The 23160-nt window shown below is 43.5% G+C and overlaps 1 protein-coding gene and 1 long non-coding RNA gene across 11 annotated transcripts in view; both read right to left on the bottom strand.

Annotated features, from left to right (window-relative positions):
- Positions 1-22226, bottom strand: part of LOC138165352 (oxysterol-binding protein-related protein 9) — a 163885-nt gene extending 141659 nt beyond the window's left edge. For 6 of the 9 annotated variants that reach the window (XM_069093592.1, XM_069093591.1, XM_069093589.1 and 3 more), the window contains exon 1: positions 22074-22204. In XM_069093592.1, coding sequence (XP_068949693.1) covers positions 22074-22152 — 79 coding nt within the window. In that variant the 5' untranslated portion in view covers positions 22153-22204. Of the gene's footprint in view, positions 1-22073 lie in introns of all 9 variants that reach the window. The other 3 variants (XM_069093597.1, XM_069093596.1, XM_069093595.1) reach the window with 2 other exon arrangements.
- LOC138165354 (uncharacterized) lies at positions 1016-21779 on the bottom strand. 2 transcript variants are annotated; one of them, XR_011169343.1, is made up of 4 exons: positions 21649-21766; positions 12469-13424; positions 6721-6856; positions 1016-1367 (listed from the first exon to the last, which is right to left on the bottom strand). It is a non-coding gene; the product is annotated as an uncharacterized lncRNA (long non-coding RNA). The 2 variants fall into 2 exon arrangements; XR_011169344.1 differs by lacking the exon at positions 12469-13424 and having other exon boundaries at positions 21649-21779.
- Positions 22227-23160: the final 934 nt, after the last annotated feature.

A 23160-nucleotide genomic window follows, 5' to 3' on the forward strand; every position in this document is an offset into this window, starting at 1 on the left:
GTTTTTATTCTCCCTGGTTTAAGTATCAAAACTATATTTGTATCATATAAGGAAACTGATAGGTCTCCTCCTTTGTCTGTTTTTCCAAACAGTTTATATAGTATTGGAATTAATTGTTCCCTAAGTGTTTGATAGAATTCACTTCTGAATTCATCTGGTCCATTTATGACGTTCAATTTCTTTTTCGAAGACAGGGTTAAATATTCTAATTCCTCTTCTGCTAATCTGGGCAATTTATATTTTTGTAAATATTCATCCATCCCACTTAGATTGTCAGCTTTATTGACATATAATTGGGCAAAATAGTTCCTAATAATTGCTTTGATTTCATCTTCATTGGTGGTGCACTGATTCCATTTTTGATACTAGTAATTTGGTTTTCTTTTCTTTTTTAAAAATCAAATATTTTATTTTTCCCCCATAAAACCAGATCCTCATTTTTCTACTTTTAATTTTATTACTATTTCCTTTAATTTTCAGGATTTCTATTCTGGTGTTTCAGGATTTTGAATGTTTCTAGGTTTTTTTTAGTTGCATGCCCAATTTATTGATCTGGTCTTTCTTTTACTGATGAAGGTGGTTAGAGATAAGATTTTCCCCTAAGTATTACTTTGATTGTATCCCATAAATTTTGGTATGTTATCTCATAATTGTCATTCTCTTTAATGAAATTATTGACTATTTCTAAGATTTACTATGTGACCCATTCATTCTTTAGGATTGGATTAATTTCTAATTAATTTTTAATCTATGCTTCCAAAGTCATTTATTGACTTTTACATTTATTTTTAAAATTTAATATTTTATTTTCCCCAATTACATGTAAAAAAAATTTAACATTTGTTTTTTAGAATTTTTGAGTTCTAAATTCTCTCCCTCCCTCCCTTTTCCCTCTCATTCAGAAGGCAAGCAATTTAATATCAATCATACTTGGGCTGTCATGCAAAACATATTCATGTTAGTCATGTTGTGAAAGAAAACACACAAATAAAACTGAAGAAAAATAAAGAAAAAGTTAGCTTCAAACTACATTTTTACTCCATCAGTTTTTTCTCCAGAGAGGGATAGAATTTTTCATCCTAAGTCTTCAAAATTGTCTTGGGTCACTGTATTAATAAGAATATAGCTAAGTCATTCATAGTTGATCATCATAAATTATTATTCTCCTGGTTCTGTTCACTTCACTTTACATCAGTTCATAGAAGTCTTTCCAAGTTTTTTTCTGAGAGCATCCTGATTTCTTTTAGTATTCCATCACAATCATATACAACTTGTCCAGCCATTCTCCAGTTGTAATTCTTCGCCACTGTAGCAGCAAGCACCCCAAGCGTCCTCAGGATGGCTGCCCATACAGGTTCTTGGATCTGCTTTGATAAAGGAAAGCAACTCAAAATGGGTTAACAAGCTTACTTTAATCAGTCAGATATGTATCATTTACCTAGTTCAGGGGAAAGAGGTCAGCACCCTGAACTTCAAAGTATACAGGCAGAATTATCAAGACAGAGAAACAGATCAACTGTCTAACCATTACATCCATACCAAACAACATCTGGGTTTCAAAGCTGGGAGGCTCTGGACAACGGCTTTCCAGAGTTTCATCTGATCAAATCACAGAACACTTCTCAAAGTGAGCCCCAAAACAAAGCTACACATCAGGGCTTATATAGCCTTCTCCTGGCTCAGAGAATGTAACAACCTTATTGACTCACTGGCCAATCAAGAAGTATCTACTGAAAAACAAGCCTCCCACCCCAGGCTCCAGGTGCACTTTAGCCTAGGGGCAGGGAAGATCTTAAAAATTTACATTCCCATTACAACCATGACTAAAAGAGCTGGTATAAATATTTTTTGTACATAAAGGTCCTTTTCCTTTTTGCTTTTTAGCTATTTGGGATACAGACCTAAAAGCGGTATTGCTTAGTCAAAGGGTATATTCATGGTTTTATAGCTCTTCGGGCATAATTCCAAATTGCCCTCCAGAATGGCTAGATCAGTATACAGTCTTACCGACAATGCATTAATGTCTCAATTGTCCCACTTCCCCTCCAACATTTGTCATTTTCCTTTTCTGTCATATTAGCCAATCTGAGAGGTGTGGGGTGGCGTAATGGTAATAGAATTTGAACCCCACAATGGGATAGACTTTTTGACATGCTGAGAGGGGGTTGAACTGTAAGGAAGTGGTGCTGTGTATAGAGGGAGGCACAAACTGAGAGAGACCAGAAGAACTTCTGGGAGCCAGCATCTGAAGGCTGAATTGAGAACTTCTGAGAAATGAGAAGAGAGGAGAACTGGGAGGAAGTATGACTGTGGTGCCGGCACTTTGTTTTGATGTTACTTTGTCAGATTCATCTGCTGATGGAGGACGTTGCTGTAGTTGCAGAAGTTCTGGAAGCTTGCTGTTGGTTCAGAGGCCCTGAAAGAGGATTTTCTTGTTGCATGTTTACAGAAATCCTGGAGGAGGGTCTTGCTGATGTTTTCAGGGGACCTGGGACTGTACTGATGATTCGTGCTGATTCCTCAGACCTTGTTGTTGGGTCTAAGTTGATTTCATAGACAGAGAATAAATTGATGAGGGCACTAGCAATGTATACGTTTGTTAGTGTCTTTGTTGAGCTGTGTCTTCCCAGGAACAGAAAGTGCTGAGATCTTGCCTCAGGTCAAGATGAAAAAAAGACCTCTCCTTGGGTACTGAATGCTGTGATGATACTGTAGCCTAGTAGTGACCTAGGTGTGGATGGCCTTTGTGCCTTCCACTGCCCCTTAAGAGGGTGGTGATGGATGTTATTGTGATTCTGTTGTGATCCAGGGGTGGAAAACTTTTGGCCTTTTTACTTTGTGACTGACCAAATGAATGTACTTTGTTTATGATTGGAAACTAATCTCTTTGAGAAAAGAGAAGACTTTGTGATTGACTAAATGAATGTAGTCAATTCAGAGGTGGAGTACTTTAACTTTTGTACTTTGTGATTGAATTGAGGACTTACTAAATGATTGAGTTACTCTGTATTTTGATTTTCTCTTTTCTGTGAATGTTTTGCCTTAATTTATTACTGAATAAATGGGGAGTTTACTATGCTCATAATCCGAACCCTGGAAGTTGCTTTTGCTTTGGCCTTACAGGTGGTACCTCAGAGTTTTAATTTGCATTTCTCTAATCAGTAGTGATCTTGAGCATTTTTTCATTTAACCAGATAGCTTTAATTTCTTTGTCTGAAAACTGCCTGTTCATATCCTTTGATCATTTATCAATTGAGAAATGGCCCTTTTTTCTAAAAATCTGACTCAGTTCTCTATATTTTTGAGAAATGAGGTCTTTACGAGAGAAACTTGCTGTAAGAATTTTTTTAGTTAGGATTACTATGTATTTTCCTCCATCCTATTTTCTCTTACTCTTTTTACTCTATCCATTTTCAAAGGTGTTTTGACTCTTTTACCTCCCCAAATCCATGAGCCCCTGCCCCTTCTCTAATTGCCTTCTCCTCCTACTTTCCTGTATGGTAAGAGAGATTTCAATACCCAATTGAGTGTGTATGCTATTCTTTCTTTGAGACAATTCCAATGAGAGTAAGGTTGGAGTGCCACCTCCCCAACTCCCCCATCTTCCCCTCCACTGTAAAAGTTCTTTCTTTTATGTCAGATGATTTAGTTCATTCTACCTCTCAATTTCCCCTTCTCCCAGTGCATTCCCCTTTTTTGCCCCTTAATTTTATTTTTTCAGATAATCATCCCATCATACTGAATTCCCACTCATGCCCTCTGGCTATGTATATTCCTTCTAACTTCCCTAATAATGAGAAGGGTTTTAGGAGTTACAATTATCAGTTTTCCATGTAAATGTCCAATTCAACCTTACTGAATCCTTTATGATTCCTCTTTCTGGTTTACCTTTTTATGCTTCTCTTGAGTCTTGTATTTGAAAATCAAATTTTCCATACAGCTCTGGTCTTTTCATCACGAATACTTGAAAGTCCTCTTCTTTGAATGTCCATTTTTCCTCCTGAAGGATTATACTCAGTTTTGCTGGATAGGTGATTCTTGGTTGTAATCCTTGTTCTTTTGTCTTCCAGAATATTATGTTCTAAGTCCTCCAGAGAATCCTTTAATGTAGAAACTGCTAAATCTTGTGTTATTCTTACTGGTTCCATGATATTTGAATTATTTCTTTTTGGCCACTTGCAATCCTTAACCTGAGAGCTCTACAATTTAACTATAACATTCCTGGGAATTTTCATTTGGGAATCTCTTTTGGGACGTAATTGTTAGATTCTTTGTATTTCTATTTTACCCTTCTGGTTCTAAGAAATCAGGGTAGTTGTGTGTGTGTGAGTATGTGTGTGTGTGTGTGCGCGCGCGTGCGCGCTTCCTTTTTTTTTTTTGGCAGGGGGAAGGCAAGGCAATTGGGGTTAAGTGACTTGCCAAGGTCACACAGCTAGTAAGAGTGTCAAGCGTCTGAGGCCGAATTTGAACTCGGGTCTTCCTGACTCCAGAGCCAGTGCTCTATTCACTGCACCACCTAGCAGCCCCATGGGTATTTTTTTTTAAATACTTCTCAAAATAAGATCTCTAGCCTCTGGTTTTGTTTTGTTTTAATCATGGCTTTCAGGTAGTCTAATAAATCTTTTTTTAAAGAACTTTTTTTTCCTCAATTACATATAAAAACTTTTTTTTAACTTTCTTTTAAATTTTAAGTTCCATATTCCCTCCTGCCCTGGCTTCTCCTTGAGAAGGCATGTAATTTAATATACTTAGTCTATTAATTCTTTTTTTATAATGTTATTTTTTTTTCCAATTACATGTAAAGACAAATTTTAACCTTCATCTTTAAAAAATTTTGATTAAATTTTCTGCCTCCTGAAGACAGTAAGCAACACGATATAGGTTATATATATATATATATATATATATATAAAATATGCAATCATATAAAACATTTCCATATTAGTCCTGTTGTGAAAGAAGAAACAAACCTAAAAAAAAAACCACAAGAAAGTAAGGATAGTATGCTTAGATCTACATTCAGACTCCATCAGTTCTTTCTCCAGATATGAAGAGCATTTTCCTCGTGAGCCCTTTGGAATTATCTTAGATCACTGTATTGATGAGAATAGCTAAATCATTTATAGCTAAATCATCATATAATGTTGCAGTTACTGAGTACAATATTCTTCTGGTTCTGCTCACTTCCCTTTGTATCAGTTCATGTAAGTCTTTGGGATACAGACCTAGTAGTGATAATGCTGGATCAAAGGGTATGCAGTTTGATTACCCTTTGAGCTTAGCTCCAAATTGCTCTCAAGAATGGCTGGATCAGTTCACAACTCTTCCAATAGCGTATCAACGCCCCAAATGTCCCACATCCCTTCTCCAACATTCATCATTTTTCTTTTCTGTCATATTAGCCCATCTGTTAGGCATGAGGCAGTACATATCAGAGTTGTTTTAATTTGCATTTTTCTAATCAATAATGATTTAGAACATTTTTTCATATGCCTATAGATAGCTTTTATTTCTTCACCTGCAAACTGTCTTTTCATATCCTTTGACCATTTATCAATTGAGGAATGACTTGTATTCTTATAAATTTGACTCAGTTCTTTATATGTTTGAGAAATGAGGCCTTATCAGAGATATCTGATATAAAAATTGTTTCCCAGCTTTCTGTTTTTCTCCTGATCTTGGTTGCACTGGTTTTGCTTGGGCAAATTTTTTAATTATCCATTTTGCATTAATCCAAAATTATCCATTTTGCATTTTGTAATGCTCTCTATCTTGTTTAGTCATAAAATTTTCCCTTCTCCATAGATCTTACAGGTAACCTATTCTATATTCTCCTAATTTGCTTATGGTATCATCACCTTTTATGTCTAAATCATGTACCCATTTTGACTTTATCTTGGTACATTCCTATTTTCTGCAATATTGTTTTCCAGTTTTCCCAGAAGTTTTTGTCAGATAGTGAGTTCTTCTCCTAGAAGCTGGGATCGTTGGGTTTATCAAACACTAGATTACTGTGGTCATTTACTACTGTACCTTTTTATGTACCTAATCTATTCCTGTAATCCCCCACTCTATTTCTTAGCCAGCACCACATAGTTTTGATGATTACTGCTTTATATCTGGTCCCATTCAACGTCTCCCTTACTTCTGTTCCCAATGTAATCCCCTTTCTCACCTCTTAATTTTTTTTCTATCATTCCATCAAAGTCACCTAATATATCCTCACCCTTCGTCTATATAGAACTCCTTCCAATTGAACTAATAGTTACAAGAATTACAAGTTAACTTGTAAGTCAACAGTCGTACCACCACCAGTAGCTATTGATGGAGCAGGCAAGCCAGTCTAGCTGAAGTAGCAAGGCACTCTTAAGGAGAGAAAGGAGGGTTAAACCACTGCTCACTGCCACCTTGCCCATAGCTTCCCCTCAGACCTAGAAGAAGACAGCCTAGGACCCTATACTCAAGAGTTCCATGAATCACTAGAGCCCTGTTTGAAGTCAAGGTACCTACTTTCAGCATAACCCCCACAACCATCACCCAGGGGAGCAACCCTTCAGGAGACAAGAACTTGTAACTGCCCCCACAACTGCTACAGTCCCTGTCATCTTATAGCCACAGTTACTAAAGAGACCTGGAAAAGAAAGGTGTCTTTGGCGCTGTTAAACACCTCAGCATCAGAAAATGATGGTTCTTAAAGAAAATGACAATAAAGATGTTTACCTTGCCTTTGTGCCCTGAGGACCACTGGGGTCTCTCCAATGGATCTGCCACAGAAAACATCCTCCAGGGACTGTCTCCTCCATTAGACTGTGGGTTCCCTGAGAACAGGGGCTGTCTTGCCTTTCCATTTGTATCCCTAATGCAAACAGCAGGGGCTTAATAAATGTTTCTTCATTCACTGAGAGTCAAGAGGGAATGGAAGGAAACAGCCACAAGCTCCTCCCAAGAAAAGCCCTCCCCCTTTCCTTCAAGGCTCAGCTTCTCCAAGAACCCTGCTATGACCCTGACTTCCTCCTTCTGAGCATCTCTGGCACAAATCACAGCCTGACTTCTTTTGTCAGCAAGAGCAGCAGCAGGTCACTTTAAGATCATGCTTTCCATACATCACTGCCCTGAATTCTCACAACACCCCAGGAAGCCAAAGTATCTCAGCCTCAAATGTTCTACTCCATAAGACAGATGTACTAGTAATCTCTCTCACAATATACCCAGAGAAATGGGATTGAATTCCAAAATGCTTTAAGGCCTCAGTTCTATGCAATACTTAACTATAATTAGTAAGTCACAGAAGCAGCATTTATCCCAGTGTTAAGTATTCAGGCTTCCTGCTGCAAACTGCATCATCTGGAGGTTGATGTCCCTGCTGTCCCCCACTTTTATTAACGCAAGGCTTTCTCACAATCATATTTAAGCTCAATCTATCCAAATGCAAGCTCAGAAAAGTAACCAGAGTAAGGCCATTGTCATATAAAGTATCTCGCAAATGTACCAATATTCAATGAGAAAGAGCAGAGATCCAAACTGAACTGGGGGGAGAAAAAGAGAACAGATTTGGTATTTTGAAATATTTCTTATTCTAAATTAGAAATCCAGGCAAAAGTTATATAGAAGGAGTTAAAGTATCAGTTATGACACAAGGTATTTGGGAACTAGCCTAATAAGACGACTTCAATCAGATCCTTATAATGACTACACAAGAAGTGAGCCAAACGAAAAGAACTGGGATAGCCTCAATAGCAATCAAAAAAGTTTTGTTTGCATTTTCTTTAATGTCTGGAGAGATTAACTTTCAAAGAGTTCTAACAGAACAGAGGGAGGAATTAACCAACTTGGGGATCTGCAAACTGTCCCAGTAACTACCTGCCATTCATGAAGAAGCTAGAGACAAGGAAGTGAGCACCTACATCAATCATTGACAAAAATTAATTAGATTTGAACAACCCACTCTCTGCCTAGTTCACAGGGTAAACCAGGTCAATGTTTAATGTGCCTGCACTTCAAACTCAGAACATTTCATTTTCTTCGGCAAAAAAACCTGAGAGTTAAAGTTTCTAAATTCAGTACAATTCATAATTTTCGTACTTGTAGACACAGTGAAGCTGGGCCATTGCCCTCTTAAATACACAAACTCCTCTCAGGCCTCTAAGCTTGCAGGGAAAAAAAATAACACCCAAGTCCATCAGCTCCGGAAAGCTCAGCCCCTACAGTTACAGGGATTGCCATCCCCACTCTGTGCCTCTGGACTGACTATCCCCCATTCCCCAAACGTTCTCCCACTTCACCTCAACTTCTACTTGGCTTTCCTGGCTTTGTTCAGGCTCTGAGCAAGGCCTACCTTTATCAAGAAGCCTTTCTTGGTCTCCTCAGCTGCTAACAATTTCTCAACTGAAATGACCTCCTATGTACACTAACTGGTATGTGCAGACACAGTTCTTTGAATGTTGTCTCCTCTAGGGCAGAGATGCTTCTCTGTACCCCAAAAAGCATAGTATGGTGCCTGATGTATAGTAAGCAATTAATGCTTGCTTACAGGTTGACATCACATTGAGCCTTTTCAGCCAGGGGACTGGCCTGAAGAAAAGCATAGAGAGCTGGAAGACCTCAAGCACCTGTGAAGGTCAGTGCAACTGGACTAGAGGAAGATTTCAGAAAAGGAGGGATGTAGGAAATGGTTGAAATGTAGGTCCAGGGCAGCTAGGTGGTGCAGAGAATAGAGTCCCAGCCCTGGAGACAGGAGGACCTGAGTTCAAATCCGACTTCAGACACTTCACACTTACTAGCTGTGTGACACTGGTTGGGCAAGTCACTTACCCCCAATCGCCCCTCCGTCCGAAAGGAAGGAAGGGAGGGAGGCAGGGAAGAAGGGAAGGAGGGAGGGAGGAAGGAAGGCAGGAAGGAAGGAAGGGAAATGTAGGTCCAGAACCCAGGAGAAAACAGAGGTTTGGAGATGGAGTCAGGAAGAGCTCGTTTCCAATCATGTCTCAGACAAAGACTGTGTATGTGTGACCCCCTAGTAAGTCACTTCCCCTCTGAGCCTGTTTGCTCATCTATATGAATGTAATAAACCTCTCAGGGCTTCTGTGAGGCTCAAATGAGACAATGTCTGAAAAGCACTTTATCAACCATAAAGCTATATACATTCAGTGCAATGAGTTATACCATTAACATCCTACAAGCAGGAAAATGCAAATTCCCTGAAGGCAAAAATTATCTGTATATTTCTGGAACCCAACATATGGCAGGTGTTTAATATCTGTTCAATTATTTAACTATACATTCAGTTAGGTTTTAAATCCACTATTTAAAGTAGGTGAATCCTTTTAAAAAAAAAAAAACAATTATCCCTTAATCTGTCTGTTTTGTAAACTCCATTTTCACTTAAATTTGCCAGGCCCATTTGTGTTCACATGACTTAGGACTGAAAGGGGGTTCAGATACCATCTAATTCAAACCCTTGTTTTGTAGTTTTATGGATGAACAGACACAAGCAAGCTCTGACTAAATTAACATAGCCTTGCTGCATTCCAAGACCTGGAGTTTTGTTGAATTTTGTACTGCCTTTAAGCAGCAAATGTCATCAGATCAGCCTTCTTTCCTTTAGGCCATAGCTTTGTTATTTAATCTCTCATAGACTGCTGTCAAGGTTTATTTTTTCTCTGGGCCTCAGCTTCTTCATCTGTAAGTCAAGGAAGAAGTCAAACAGAATGCCATAAAATGGGGAGACTGGAAAAATGGGGGTGCCCTACACAGAAACACACTATTTTGTTAAAGAGGTGAGTTTGGAAGAAAAAATAAACTGTTATGGACATCTTAACGTTGCCATGCCTCGTGGCATTCATAACAAAATTATCACAAGGCAGCTGGCTACAGAGGATTGGTGCCAAGGAGCGAAAAGGGCAGGTAATACAGATCGAAAGCCATGTAGCAATGATGATTACACCCATAGAAGCTCCTCATCAAGAAGAGAGAAGAGTCAGGAATTGTGGTGTCACCATGGTGAGGGGGGTGATATGGGTGATGAGCCAGCAAGGAAGGCTGGGTCAACTCCTACTGACTAAAGGAAGAGCCCACAGGTCAGAGGAGAACCAGAAGAAAAGATGTGAAAACTCAGAGGAGAGTAGCCAGGAGAAACTACTGGATAGAGTCAAGCATACTGAGAGGTTGAAAAGGATGAGGTCTGAAAGAAAGACCACTGGATCTGGTGATTAAGAGATCACTGGTCACACTGGAGGGTTTCCTGAGATCTGAAACCAGACTGTAAAGGATTGAAGGATGAGAGGAAAGAAAGTAGAAGCAACGAGCACAGAGAGCTTCATCTAGACATGCAGGAGGCTCAGTGCTGGAGAAAGAAAGACCTGAGTTCAAATTCAGCCTCAAATACTCACTAGCTGTATGACCCTGGCCAAGTCACTTAACCTGTACTTGCCTTAATCTACTGGAGAAGGAAATGACAAACCACTCAAGTATATCTGCCAAGAAAACCCTGTATGGGGTCATGCAGAGTCACACACAAACAAATGACTGAACAACAAATGGCTGGAAAGAGGAGGAGAAACAAAAGATCATCAGTAGAGGAGATGGCAAGGTTTTTTAAGGATAGAAGAAATCTGGGCGTGTTTGAAGGCAACAGGAAATAAACCAATAGAGGGAGAGGACTGGATCAAGGGTACTTGTTGAGGGGTTGGCATTGGCAAGGAGACAGGCTACTTCACTGTCAGCGACTAGAGGAAAGGAGCAGAGAGAGTAAAGGATGATGTCCAGGGTTCTCAAGATGAAGGGGAAAAGACAGAGCTCAGTCCCCTGGTTCACGTCTTCAACAGGGTTATTCACTGAATGGGAGTTACCTCACTCAAAGTGAGATCTCAGAAAGACCTCAGCTTAAACAGGCCAAGGTCCCTCACTGCATTCTGGGCCATCTACAGTCGTCATCAGGATCTGTATCTGACCACTGGACCCAGATGGCTTTGGAGGAGAAAGTGAGGCTCCTGACTTTGCACAGCCTTCCCTCACTCAAATCCAATGCAATACAAGTCATGTCATCACCTTCCTGATGTCTCCCTTGAAGAACATAAGACAAACCAACCACACATCCAACCACAAACATTTATTAAGCACCTACTATATGCCAACCACTAAGGACAAAAAAGAGGCTGAAAGACCCTGACCTTAAAGAGCTTACAATCTACTAAAAGCCTCAACTTTCTCAGTAAAGAGTCAAGAGTCAAGTAAGAGGTAGAATAAAGAGGATGTGTGAAAGCCTTGAAGAGAGAAGGTCTGGGGCATGGGGAGAAGAGGAATCAATTAAGGAGAAATAAAAAGACTGATTGGTGGAGGTTAAATAACAAAAATCTGTACTATACTCCAGTTCCATTCAGCAGCCAGTGAGGAGGAAGTGTGAATGGGAGGAAGAATGCAGGGTTGGGATCTGGCTAAATAACAATAAGGCTCAGTTCGAGAAAGCAATCAGAGCAACAGCTGGAGTTAAACTTTGGGAAGGGAATAAAGAGAATGCAGAGGGAGAGGGAAATGCAGAGAAAGTACTAAGGGGCAGAGAGACTGGAGGTGCTGTACAGGTAAAATATGTGTTTAAGAGGGATAAGAAATTATGGTCAGGTAGAGCAATGTCAGAATTTTCCTTGTTGCTATTTTTGTTTTTGATTAAGAAAGCAGAACATTTGTGGCTAATGATGAGATCTAGAATGTGACCATCCTAGCGTGGCTGACATAGGGCATGAAGGTCACGGTGATTTGAGAAGATGGACTAGGAAGGTAAGAGTGTTTGGGAAAACATCAATATAAATTCTGAAGTCCCCTTAAACAAGGACAGGAGGATGGGAACACAGGACACCTAGTACTGAACTCCTTGATAAAGAGGAAGAATGACCTTGGGAGCAGCTAAGACAACAGCCACCAGGGCTTCAACAAGAGTAAACTTCAGAGATAGAGAGGATGCTGAGAGACGACAGTGAAGGGACAGACCCGCACTGCAGGCTAGGCCCACATCACTGCTCTACTCACTGGGAAGAGCCACCAAGACCCATAGCAGAACCCCCAGATTAAGCATTCTAATTCATTGGTCACCTTTTGCTATCACTAGAGCTAGAAAACTAGATTCCCACCTCTAAATTACCCTCCCTATCCCTTCATTACTTACCTGCCGCCTAGGAATAAAAGTCCCTCCCCCAATTCTTATTCTCATCCCAATATTCCTCAGCCCTCCCTTCCTAACTCTGCCCGCTCCTTCTGCAATGTCCTTTGGAATTCTCATTCCATAATGACTAAATTTCCCTTCTCACACTCCTTCTATTGACCAGCACACACAGATACCTGGCTTCTCCAAATGACACCGGACCTTTGACCATCATCCCCAGCACTGCCTATACCTTCTCCCATCATCCCTCCACCTGGCCCAACCTCTGTCACACTGGTCCTAGAAGGGGAAATGGGATAATTCTTATTTCTAATTACCACTTCCAGCTTCCAGACAATTGCCACCAGCAATTCTTCTTAGAGAGTCAAATGTTGATTGTGAGCAGATTGCAGCACACGAGCAAGAAGAAAGTCCAAAAGATAAAAGATTTTCAAAGAATTATATGACAGGAAAAAGATGGGCTGGTCAAGGGCAAAGGCTGGAATGTGGACAGTCAGAGTCCTCCCTAGTGCTCTCTCAATGTCAGGAGGGAATGAGGAAGGCTATCCTACCCTTCACACACTGGGTAGACCCTCTATCATGAATTCATAGGTAGACATGGGTAAGGGCTGACTGGGTGTGTGACTCTGAGTTCTGGGAGGGCAGGGACCACACCTAGCAAAAACAGTATTTATTTTATTTCATCAAACATGACCCAGCATAGACAAAGCTTAGTGTCTGCCACCAAACTGAATCCGATCTTATTTCTGGACAGTAAGTAGTCAGTGGGCAGCGTGGATTTGGTCTTATTTCCTCAGAGGCAATGTGGTACGGTGGAATGAGGACTGAATTTGTAGACATGAACTTCCACAGGAATCAAGGTTTCAACACTCCAGATGAGCCTGGGCCCAAGGAGCTTCAGCCAACCACAGACAGCACTATCAGCTTCAGGGTATCCCTGATTGTGGGGAAGGCACTGGTCAGTCCTTTGCTATTTGTGCGAATAATGGTCATCTGTCTAGGGGCACAGATTTTGCTTGTTTGGCTGCTTAAGATATTAAATTGTCAGTGCTCACTACAAACTCTGCCTAGAAGGGATAAATGAGGAGCAGAGACCCAGGGGATGGATAATCCTGATGTTTTGGGCTTCCCATGATGCCGAGCCAGAACTTGCCTTCAGGAAATGATAACATTCTTTTCAGCTGACTCCAGCATTACATTTCAGGTGGAAACAACCAAATTGCTGAATTCTCAGGGTCTTGTCCCCCTTATTTGAAAAAGGCTTTCTCACCATCTGAAATCACAAGGAGACCACAGAAAGCAAAATATCAAAGTGGAAAACCATAGACTTTCATGGTGGGTCGAGTGAGTCACTGCTAAAGCTCCCCCAGGTCCCACCTGGGTATTTCACTGTATTTTTGGATTTGTTTTTAAAGAGCTACAGAGATAACCCTTACTCTACAAGCAGTTCTACCTGCCAAACTAGAACAGTGTGCACTAGTAACAACAGCACAAGATGGAAACGCGAGTTTGAAATTCTTGCTCCAACCCCAACCCCAACCCAGCAGGTGGTTTCCAACTTCAGAAAAGTTCCTTTGGAAACTGGTGTTTGGAAATTGGTGTTTGAGCTTGTTCATGTGCAAATGGTATTACAAAGAGTACCAAGAAAGGCCACAAAAGCCTTTTTGGGGAGGAGAAGGGGAATAGTCAACATGGCAAGGCAAAGGCAGGGACTCTGAGCTCTCCCCCAAGCCCCTCCAAATGCCTTTTAAAAATGACTCAATAAATTCACAAAAAAGAGCCAAGAAAAAGCTTTTACAGTGGAGGGGAAAAAAGGTGGAGTGTGAGTGAACCCTACTCTCATCAGAATTGGCTCAAAGAGAGAATAACATACACATGCAATTAGATATAGAAATCTAACTTCCTATACAGGAAAGTAGTGGGGAAGGGGATAAGATAAAGCGGTGTGTGTGACAGAATGGAGGGCAGACTGGGGGAGGAGGCAGTCAGAAGCAAAACACTTCTGAAGAGTGACAGGGTCAAAGGAGAGAGAGAACAGAATGGGGGGAAGGGAGATGTAAGGAAATAGAGTTAGTAATGGTAACTGAAAAAAATTTTAAACCAAGTTTCTCTGCTAAAGGCCTCATTTCCCAAATACATAGAGAACTATGTATGTTCTCTGGCTACATACTTTCCATTATTTATGCCTTTTATTACTGGTTATGTGATAACCTTTGTGTAAAGGGAGATGAGGCCTTACTTGTCATTTACTTTGTTATGTTATTAAATTAAATGCATTAGATCTGTATAGTGTGAACTATCAGATTTCAATGGCAGAGCAAAATAAGGAGAAAATTAGCTTAGGTTTGGAATAAAATAAAGACACCTGGAGGAAAAAAAAAGGAAGAAAAAGCATCTGTGTTACTATCTTATCCTTAATTCTAAGACCCACAAGAACAGGTATGAGGTCTGTCCTCAACCTTGTGTCTTTTCCCTCAACCTAGTCTAGTGCACTGCACACAGTAGGCACTTAATAAGTGTTAGCTGATTGTTCTGACTGATGCCTCTAACCCACCCTGTGAGAGTGTGCCTAAAAAGATGTGTTGGGAATGTCCATGAGAGGCAAAGGAGCAGGCCAGGAATATGAGCAATCCCCTGGGGTATGGGGGGGGGGTGTCACAGAAAGAAGGAGATACTGAACTGATGGAGGGCCCAGTGTCTGGATACTTCAGGACAGTCTGCAGCTGACTGCTAGGACGCTCAGGATCCTGCAGGGAGGGCCTGTCTTGGGCCCCAGGAAAGCTCCTTGCTTTTTCTGTTTCCATTTCTAAAAGTCTGTGATACTCTTCTCTGTTTCTGACCAGGAAACAGCGAAAAGAGAAAATTTCTAAGTCGACTTTCTGATCATCTCACTAACCTAAAAGAAACTTAAAATATGGCACTTGTGAAATGTCAAAGGTTTTATGGGAGTAAAAGCCTTAGCGGGGATCAAAGAGGATGGCCCTGGTGCCCGGCCCATCAATGTGGTCCTCAGCACCAACAGGAAGTTGTAGAGGTTACCTTCTGAGGGCTGCTTCAAAAGAGTCAGTTTCAATGAAATTTACGGAACACTAGGGGGTCTATCTACTAGATCCAAGACCCCATGCCAAACACTAGTCAGACTGCTGGACTGACTAGGTACTAAAAAGAGAAAATAAGGCACAGGTCCACCCCTCCAGACAGCCTAAACCTCCCTGAAGCCCAAACAGCTCCTTGCAGGAAGGAGCCCACACAGCAGACAATGGCCAAGTTGATAAGGAAAGAGCACCAGACAAGAGTCAAAAGACCTGGGCTATAACACTCACTGGCTATGTAACCCTAGGTAAGTCACACTGTCTGAGCCTCAATTTCCTCATCTGTAACATGAGGATAATAATAGTGCTTTCTGAGGAAGTTGTTTGAAATAATTCAAATAATTCCTCAAACAGAGCTATTTGAAATAATTCAGGTCAAATAATCTGCAAACTTTGGCCTTCAGTTATTACTTTATCATCTGTGAGACAGTTTTTTAAAATCCAATTCTATTTTACTTTCAGTTCCAAATTCTCTCCCTTCTCCCTTCCCCTTCCCGACCACAGTTCTCTCAACTGCAAAATGGGGATAATACCTGCACTCCCTGTCCTAGTGAAGAACAAATGAGGTAGCATACGAAGTGCTGCAATAAAAACCAAAGCCAATGCAACCCCAAAGACACAGCTGGAAACAATCTGGACACTTCGATGTGGCCGAACGACATGGAATTCAGGAAATTCCAAGTCAAAGCAAAGCAAGAGAGCTCTTTCAGGCAGCCTCCAAGGTTGCTTCAAGGAGAAGGGAATGGAGCGAGGGTGTGGGTGTTGTCTCTCTGGGCAGTGATGGGGGATTTCAGTTTGAAGCTCAATCATTCCAACACTGTTCTTTTCTGGTCCAAACTGCTTGTGTTTAGAAACATGATATTCATCTCACAAATGTCATTTGCTGCAGGAAAGGAAGCTCCCACTTTGTGTTCTTCTCCCAAATTATTATATCTTGCTGCAGGAAGAGAAGCTGGCTTCTCTGGCTGGGCTGGAATCCATTCCAGTTCTGCCTGGGATCAGGACAGAGAACTGGAAAGGACTCCATCTAGGTCACTTTGCTAGTTTTGCAGATGAGGAAACTAGGGACATTGATCTACCCAAGGTCACACCACTAACTGGGTGGAAATGAGAAGAACTGGGTGGAAATGAGAACAACTGCATTTAACATCTGTGCCACAGCAAGGAAGAAAGTCAGGCACAGGCTGCTATTTAGTCCCAGTGGGCACTCCAGTGCTATCCTGAAGGGTGAGCAGCCACCAAAATGACCCCTGGCCATCTGCCCCCCCCCCCCCCCCCCCCCCCCCCCCTCCCCCCCCCCCCACCTCTTGCTCTGGGAGCAGCAATCAAACTCATGCCCATTCCTGGAAAGAACATTCCTGCCATCTATCCTCCAACCCCACTGCTATATCTGCAACTTCCCAGGCACAAATCACCCTCCTCCCTGATCACTCCCCTACTGCACCCCCTAGAATGTAAGCTCGGGAAGGGGGGCAGGGGGCAGTGGGAGAAAGAGAAGGACGATCTCAGAATCTTTTATAGTGTACACACAGTTCCTGGGACATAGGAAACATTTAATATATGCTTTTTCACTTTTTACATGCACCCCAGATTTGGGTAGGGCAGATTCCAAAGGAATCCAAAGAAAGGATAGGGAGAATTCTGGGACCTAGAAGTCTACAGGGGAAAGCAGTGAAGCGGAGGCAGAAAACTTGCAAGACTCAAAATCTGAAGACAAAGGCAAATAACTCCAGCGAAGAGTGAAAGTGGCAATGATCCAAAGAGATCATATACAGGGAACTGATCAATGAACTCAGCTCTTAAAAAGGTATGTACAGAGGTGCAGCCAGGTGGTGCAGTGCACAGAGCACCAGCCCTGGAATCAGGACAACCTGAGTTCAAATCTAGCATCAGACCCTTGATCCTTACTGGGTGACCCTGGGCAAGTCACTTAACCTCAACTACCTCTAAAAAAAAACAATAAATATAGCTAGAAAAATAAAAAGTACTTATGGGAGGAAAAAAAAACAAGAAAGCAAAATAATGAGAGATAATAATAAGAACATTATAATGTGGCTCTGGTCTGTCAGAATTCAGAACAAGCTGAGGCTGGAAAAGACGTCAAGGACAAAAGGGGCTGGTTTTGTTTAAGTCCAAACTTTATCTCACTTCCATTTTCTCTGCTAAGAACGATGACCTTTTGGTAGTGACAGAAGCAAAAAGACTAACATCATCTTGACACCCAAAAGCAGGGGGCTGTCCCTGTTGGATTCCAATCATCTGACCAATAAGAACTGTATCCTCAGGTCTGGAAACAACTGGTAGATAGGATTGTTAAACCAAAGTCAGTCATATCTTTAAGACTGTGGAGAAATACACAACATAATAAGTCTGGAGAAGAGTGAAGGTCTCCAAACTATAAATCAGTAAGCTTGAGTTTGATTCCTAGGAAAATCCCAGAATAGATCATCAAAGAGATGGCTGGTGAATATGAAGAGGCAGCCTGGCCTCAGCGAGAGAAGGTCCCAGCTGACTAACCCCATCTCCTTTTAGGGTTATTCAATTCATAAAGCACAAGGGTAAACTAGAGATTTAGTTTAACTAAATTTTAGCCAGGCATTTGATAAAGTATCTGGTAGTACTCTTATGAGGATGAAAAGCTAAGTGCCCTAGAGTTGGCAGGATGACAGGTATTAATGTCCTGAGCAAATGCATTGACTTCTAAGACCATGGAAAGTAAAACGGCCACACCCAATGACAAGGTTCTGGTCACAGTACTCCCAGAGTCTAATTCAACCAGGGCTCTCTGGGTGCCAATGAGAAGTCCAGGGCCACCAATTTTTGAAGGGAGAGAGGAAGAGAAGGGAGGGATGGAGGGGGAAGAGGGAGAGACAGGGAGAGAAAGCAGCATTTATCAAGTGCCCTGGGTGCTACCGTAATCCCTATCTGCAGCTGAGGAAAGGCCCAGTGCCCTATCCACTATGCCACCTGGCTGCCTCACAATCTCATGACATAATATGTTGTGTCATATTATCTTAAGTAGCCAAATGAATCACCATCCTGGCGCTAGCCAGGGCCTTTAAGAGCATCAGGAGACAAAAGGGCACAATCCCAAGACCACTGGGGTGGAAATCAGTATTCTACAGCCTACCAGGGCTACTCTGGGAAAAAAGCACCTTGTAAACTGCCCAGAGCTATAGAAATGTCTTACTGATCCAGACCTCCTCTCCAGGCTTCTCCCAATATTAGAAAGGAGTTACCATGTGACAGGGACCTCTCTTTGTATCTCCAAGGCTTCACACAGAATAAATCACAAAATGCTTTTTCATTCTTTCATTTCACATATAGTGAAATGAAGGCCGAAAGACTTTAAACAGCACACCCCAAACCATGTAGTTTGTTAAGTCAGGGCTCAAAACCAGGTCTTTCAACTCTGACGTACAAATTCAATGTTTCTTCTCTGATCCTAGGCAGATCCTCCCTCTCCTCCTCGAGACACGTGCCATTAAACAGACCTACAAAGTAGTTCAAGATTTATTCCTCCATAAGCCATGCATTCCTGTCTCCTTCAACACTGATCAGAAAGGTCCAACACGTGCCACTGGGCTCCTAAATCCACTGGGTCCATCTTCTCCCCACAAGTGCTGGCATTTCTGTAACTTGGGCTTGAGGGCAAATATAACACACTGACAACCATTCTACCCCAGCCTAAAATTTTAATGGAGAGAATACTGAAAAGGAAGAAAAATTCTCTCGGACTTCATAAGAACTGGGAGCTCGACTCTCTTGGCAAGGGTGGCCTTTTGGCTTCCTACTCCAGAGGGACTTGAGGGCCACCACATTTGGCTATGGCTGGAATCCACTAACAGGACAAAGAGACACTTGTCAGAGATCTGAAAGCCTGGGGAGGCAGGGGGGAAGCTGCACAAAACAGAGGGGAAGAAGGGTCTTGGCTTTCCACAGACCCTTTCAAGGCCGGTTTTTAGCTCCCTAGCCAAAGCCTACACTTGGGTTGAAGAATATTTCGATGCCAGCCACAGTACTCTTGACTATGGACCAATGACCGTTCACTCACTAGTTCAGTAAACATTTACTTAGCACCCACTCTGCTAAGGCAAGAAGGCAAGTAAGTAGCAGAGAACAAGGGGACACAGTGATGAAAACTTTACCTAGATTTTATAGACCAGAAGTGGCTAGACAGGTTCAGTAGGATTTCCAGATTATCATCAAAGTTGAGTTTCCACAGATCACCTGATAATTTACCTGAGCCATAGGATTTTCTTATCACTAAAGACCTACCCCACCCAGAGCCTTAGTGTGGCAACCCTGGCCAGGTTCTTAAAGGGTAAAATCTAAGGGAAGCCTAGGCTTGGGCAAGTTCTTACACACTCCCTGAGACAGGATGCCCGCTGTTCAAGAAGTAACCTGGCTAAATATAGACAGAAAAACATAGCAAGAAGTTACTTACCCACAGGGCAAGAGTTTTTCCAACCACAGCAAAACTCAAAAACCATCTACTAAGTTATGGAGGGCTTGCAATCTGTGTTGGAGGAGGATACTGACAAAATTAGAGATCCCTCAAGGTTTGACCTATAGGGTTTACAACTTTTAAGCTGAATATTCACTTTCCTCAGCTGCAGAGATAACTAAAGATAATGGTGAACCACACTAAGCAAAACTTTATTTTTGTACAGACCCTGAATTTCATTGATATAGGGAAACACCCAATAAAGAAACTGTAATGCAGAAATTTAGCAACCAAGACCAACAAGAAGTATTCAGCAACTTCTCCCCTTAAGAGAGTGGCCTGGAGCCCTGAGAAGTTAAGTGTGCCCAAGGGCACAGAGCCACAAAGTTGCAGATTCAGTACTTGGATCCAGGTTTCCCTGACAGAGGCCCTCACTGCATCCCCCTGTCTCTCTTACAGGGCTGGAAACATTTAGCCTACCGTATGTGATTTTGCAAAGCTTAAAATTCAACTTAATGAGCATTAACAGGATCTCTCTAATACTAATAAAATCACAGCTTGGAATTTTCTGTCTCTCCAGGTCACCCTAGTTTCTTATCCTTCTTCTCTACCTTTGGCCCCCATTTGACTCTGAGCACTCTGAGGGCAGAACCTCCAGTATTTCTTATGATTCTATCTCCAGGGCCTAACAGAGAACAAGCCAGTCCAAGATTTGGTGACTCTGGACAATCAACTTAATAACACCACATCCCCATCAGGCATTTACAGAGCTCTTTAAAGTCTGCAAAGTGCTCTGCCTCCATTACTTCATTTGAGCCAAACAATAACCCTGTGGGCTATGTCTATTATTATCCCCATTTTACAGGAAGAAACTAAGGCTTAGGAAGGCTACCACAGTAAGATGACTAGCCTCCTGAAGACTTTCCTAGATCATTAAGTACCCCAGCTCCTCTCTCTTCCAGGACCTCACTGCTATTACTAATAATCGGAGCAAAGTACCATCAAACAGCACCATTCGCCTTTTAGGGATGCTCTCTCCTCCCTAGCACAACTACCCATTTCTAAGGGGTGTGGGGAGGATTAGAAAAGGAGGCATTATACAGAAATTAAGGGACTTGCCCACTGCTAGAAATCTGTGTCAAAGACAGTAAGGAAAAGTGAGACAACCACGTGAGTTTCAGGGACAAAGGGGACCTCGTCCAGACTCATTTTGGACCCAGGAGGGGGCTGACTGCACACGATAAGGACCCCAGTCCCAGTCTGACACTCACAGACTGAAGACCACGACCACCCTCCACCACTGGCCCCGGCAGGCAGCATACATCAGCGCAGAGGAAACAGAAACGTCAAACTTTCTCGGCACTCGGGGCACCAGAGCATCCGGGGCAGGGGAGGCTGTGCCCGGCCGAGCCTCGCACCTCGGAGGGCGAAGTGTCCCGGGAACGCGGCTCTGGGCTGACCTCAGCGCTAAGCAGGGCTCTCCTCCCACAGCAGGGGGCACCGGGCCACTCGGCTCCAGTGACCTTTGGGGGCATCGTGGCGGTCTGGGGAAGCCCGGATCCCCCTTCTCAGAACAAAGCTTTTAAGGAACCAGCTACACCGAAATAAGGTCGTCACCGCCGCCCCCCCCCCCAAGTTCGCGGGCCCAAAGAGAAGAGCCTGAGCTTGGGAGGCTGGGTCCTCGTCAGTTACGTCTTGGGGGAGGGGAGGGCCCCTGAAGGTCAAGGGGTCAGGAGCAGCCCCAGAGGGAGGGGCCCCGTCGCCTCCGAGGTGTCCAAGGTCACGCGCTCCCTCCACGCTCCGCCGACCCCACCTAGACACCCGCCCCCACGGGAATTGGGGTCGGGACTTGGGTTCCCCCCCTCCCCCGACCCCGGGCTCATCTGGATCTCAGGATTCCTCGGGCGTGGAAGGGGCGCAGAGCAACCCTAGAATGGGGGGAGCCCACCCATACGCACATTACACAGATAGGAAGCCTAAGGCGGATGGGCGTGGCCGGGACGTTGAAGTCCACTGTGGAGTGAGGAGGGGGCGCGCACCTCCCCCACAGACAAGTTCTGCTACCCCCGCCCCAAGCCACTCGGAGCCCCGCCCGTGCCGGCAGGCTTCGGGACCCCACCCCACGCCCACGCCCGGTCCATAAATCTCGAAGTTCTTGCCTCTTCATTGGCCGCGCCCTCACGTCGCCGCTCCTCATTGGCAGGCCGCAGCCAGGCCCCCCCCCCCCCCCCCCCCCCCCCCGCCCCCCCCCCAACCACCCCCCCCCCCCCCCCCCCCACCCCCCCCCCCCCCACTCCCCAGCAACAACCCCCCCCCCGCGGGCCGAGCCCCGTCCGGACCCCAAGTCCAAGCCCCGTGTCCGGGCGAGCGGCCTCTTCCTTACCGTGTAGTAAGAGAGCAGCCCCGCGTTGTAGTCCAGCACGAACCAGCGATACTGCCAGCCTTTCATCACGTTGGTCCATTTACTCAGCGGCCCCTCCATGATGGACGCCATCTTGGGAGCCGCCAATGACAACAAACGAGCTGACGTCACGCGCCTATATAGGCTTGAGGCCGCAGGGGCGTGGCCAGGGACGGGGGCGGGGGTGGGCGGGGCCAGTTGATCTGGGGGCGGGGCCCAAGGACAGAAGCCGATGGAAGGGGAGAGGAGGAATGTTAGGGGAGGTCTGGTTTCTGTAGCGCTTTCTGAGATGTTGTTGGGGATTTTTCCCTGTGGGAGGGAGGAATCAAAGTGCAGCATTGCAAATGGCTTCATGAAATTAAAACCCCGGACGCTGGAGTCCGAGGCCTTGAGTTCGAATTTCCCCTCTGTGCTTCCCCAGATAACCTTGGATGTCTCTGAACTTCAGGTCACCCCCTTTCTAAAAGAGAGGAGGTTGGAGGGGATGCCCTGCTTCTAAGGTCCCTTCCAGCTCTAGACCTTAACGTGACCTCCCCGGGGTGCAATGGAATTAGAAGTTTGTATGGGTGAGACCCGAGTTCAAACCCTTAGGCATTAATACTAATATTGATATCATGCTTTAAGGCCATGGAATTTGATCCTCACAACAACAACCCTGGGATGCTTTAACCCACTTTACAGGCGAACACGGAGGTAAATAGGTGAAGTGACTTGCCCAGGGTCACACAGCCAGCCCACGACTGAGCTCAGGTTCAGCTGAATGTGCCCTGCACCTCTTTTAACTACCACTTAAACCTCTGCCTGGACAAGACACAACTTGATGGGGCCTAAATTTGCTGCTGTGCAAAATGAGGGATTTGTATTGAATGCCCACTAAGTACTAAGGTGGTATGAATTATATAACAACCCTTTAAAGTAGACACTGCAGGTAGTATTATTGACATTTTACAGATAAGGAAACAAGAATGTCTAAAGTATTTTCTATGTGCCAAGTGCTGGGAATACAAGCCAAAGGGAAGACAGTCCCTGCCCTCAAGAAGCTTACATTATAGTTGAGAAAGATAACATA

This window comes from Petaurus breviceps, unplaced genomic scaffold, assembly GCF_028583685.1.
Source record: "Petaurus breviceps papuanus isolate PSGF00001 unplaced genomic scaffold, PetGlider_PUasm1.0 208, whole genome shotgun sequence".
Lineage (NCBI taxonomy): Eukaryota > Metazoa > Chordata > Mammalia > Diprotodontia > Petauridae > Petaurus > Petaurus breviceps.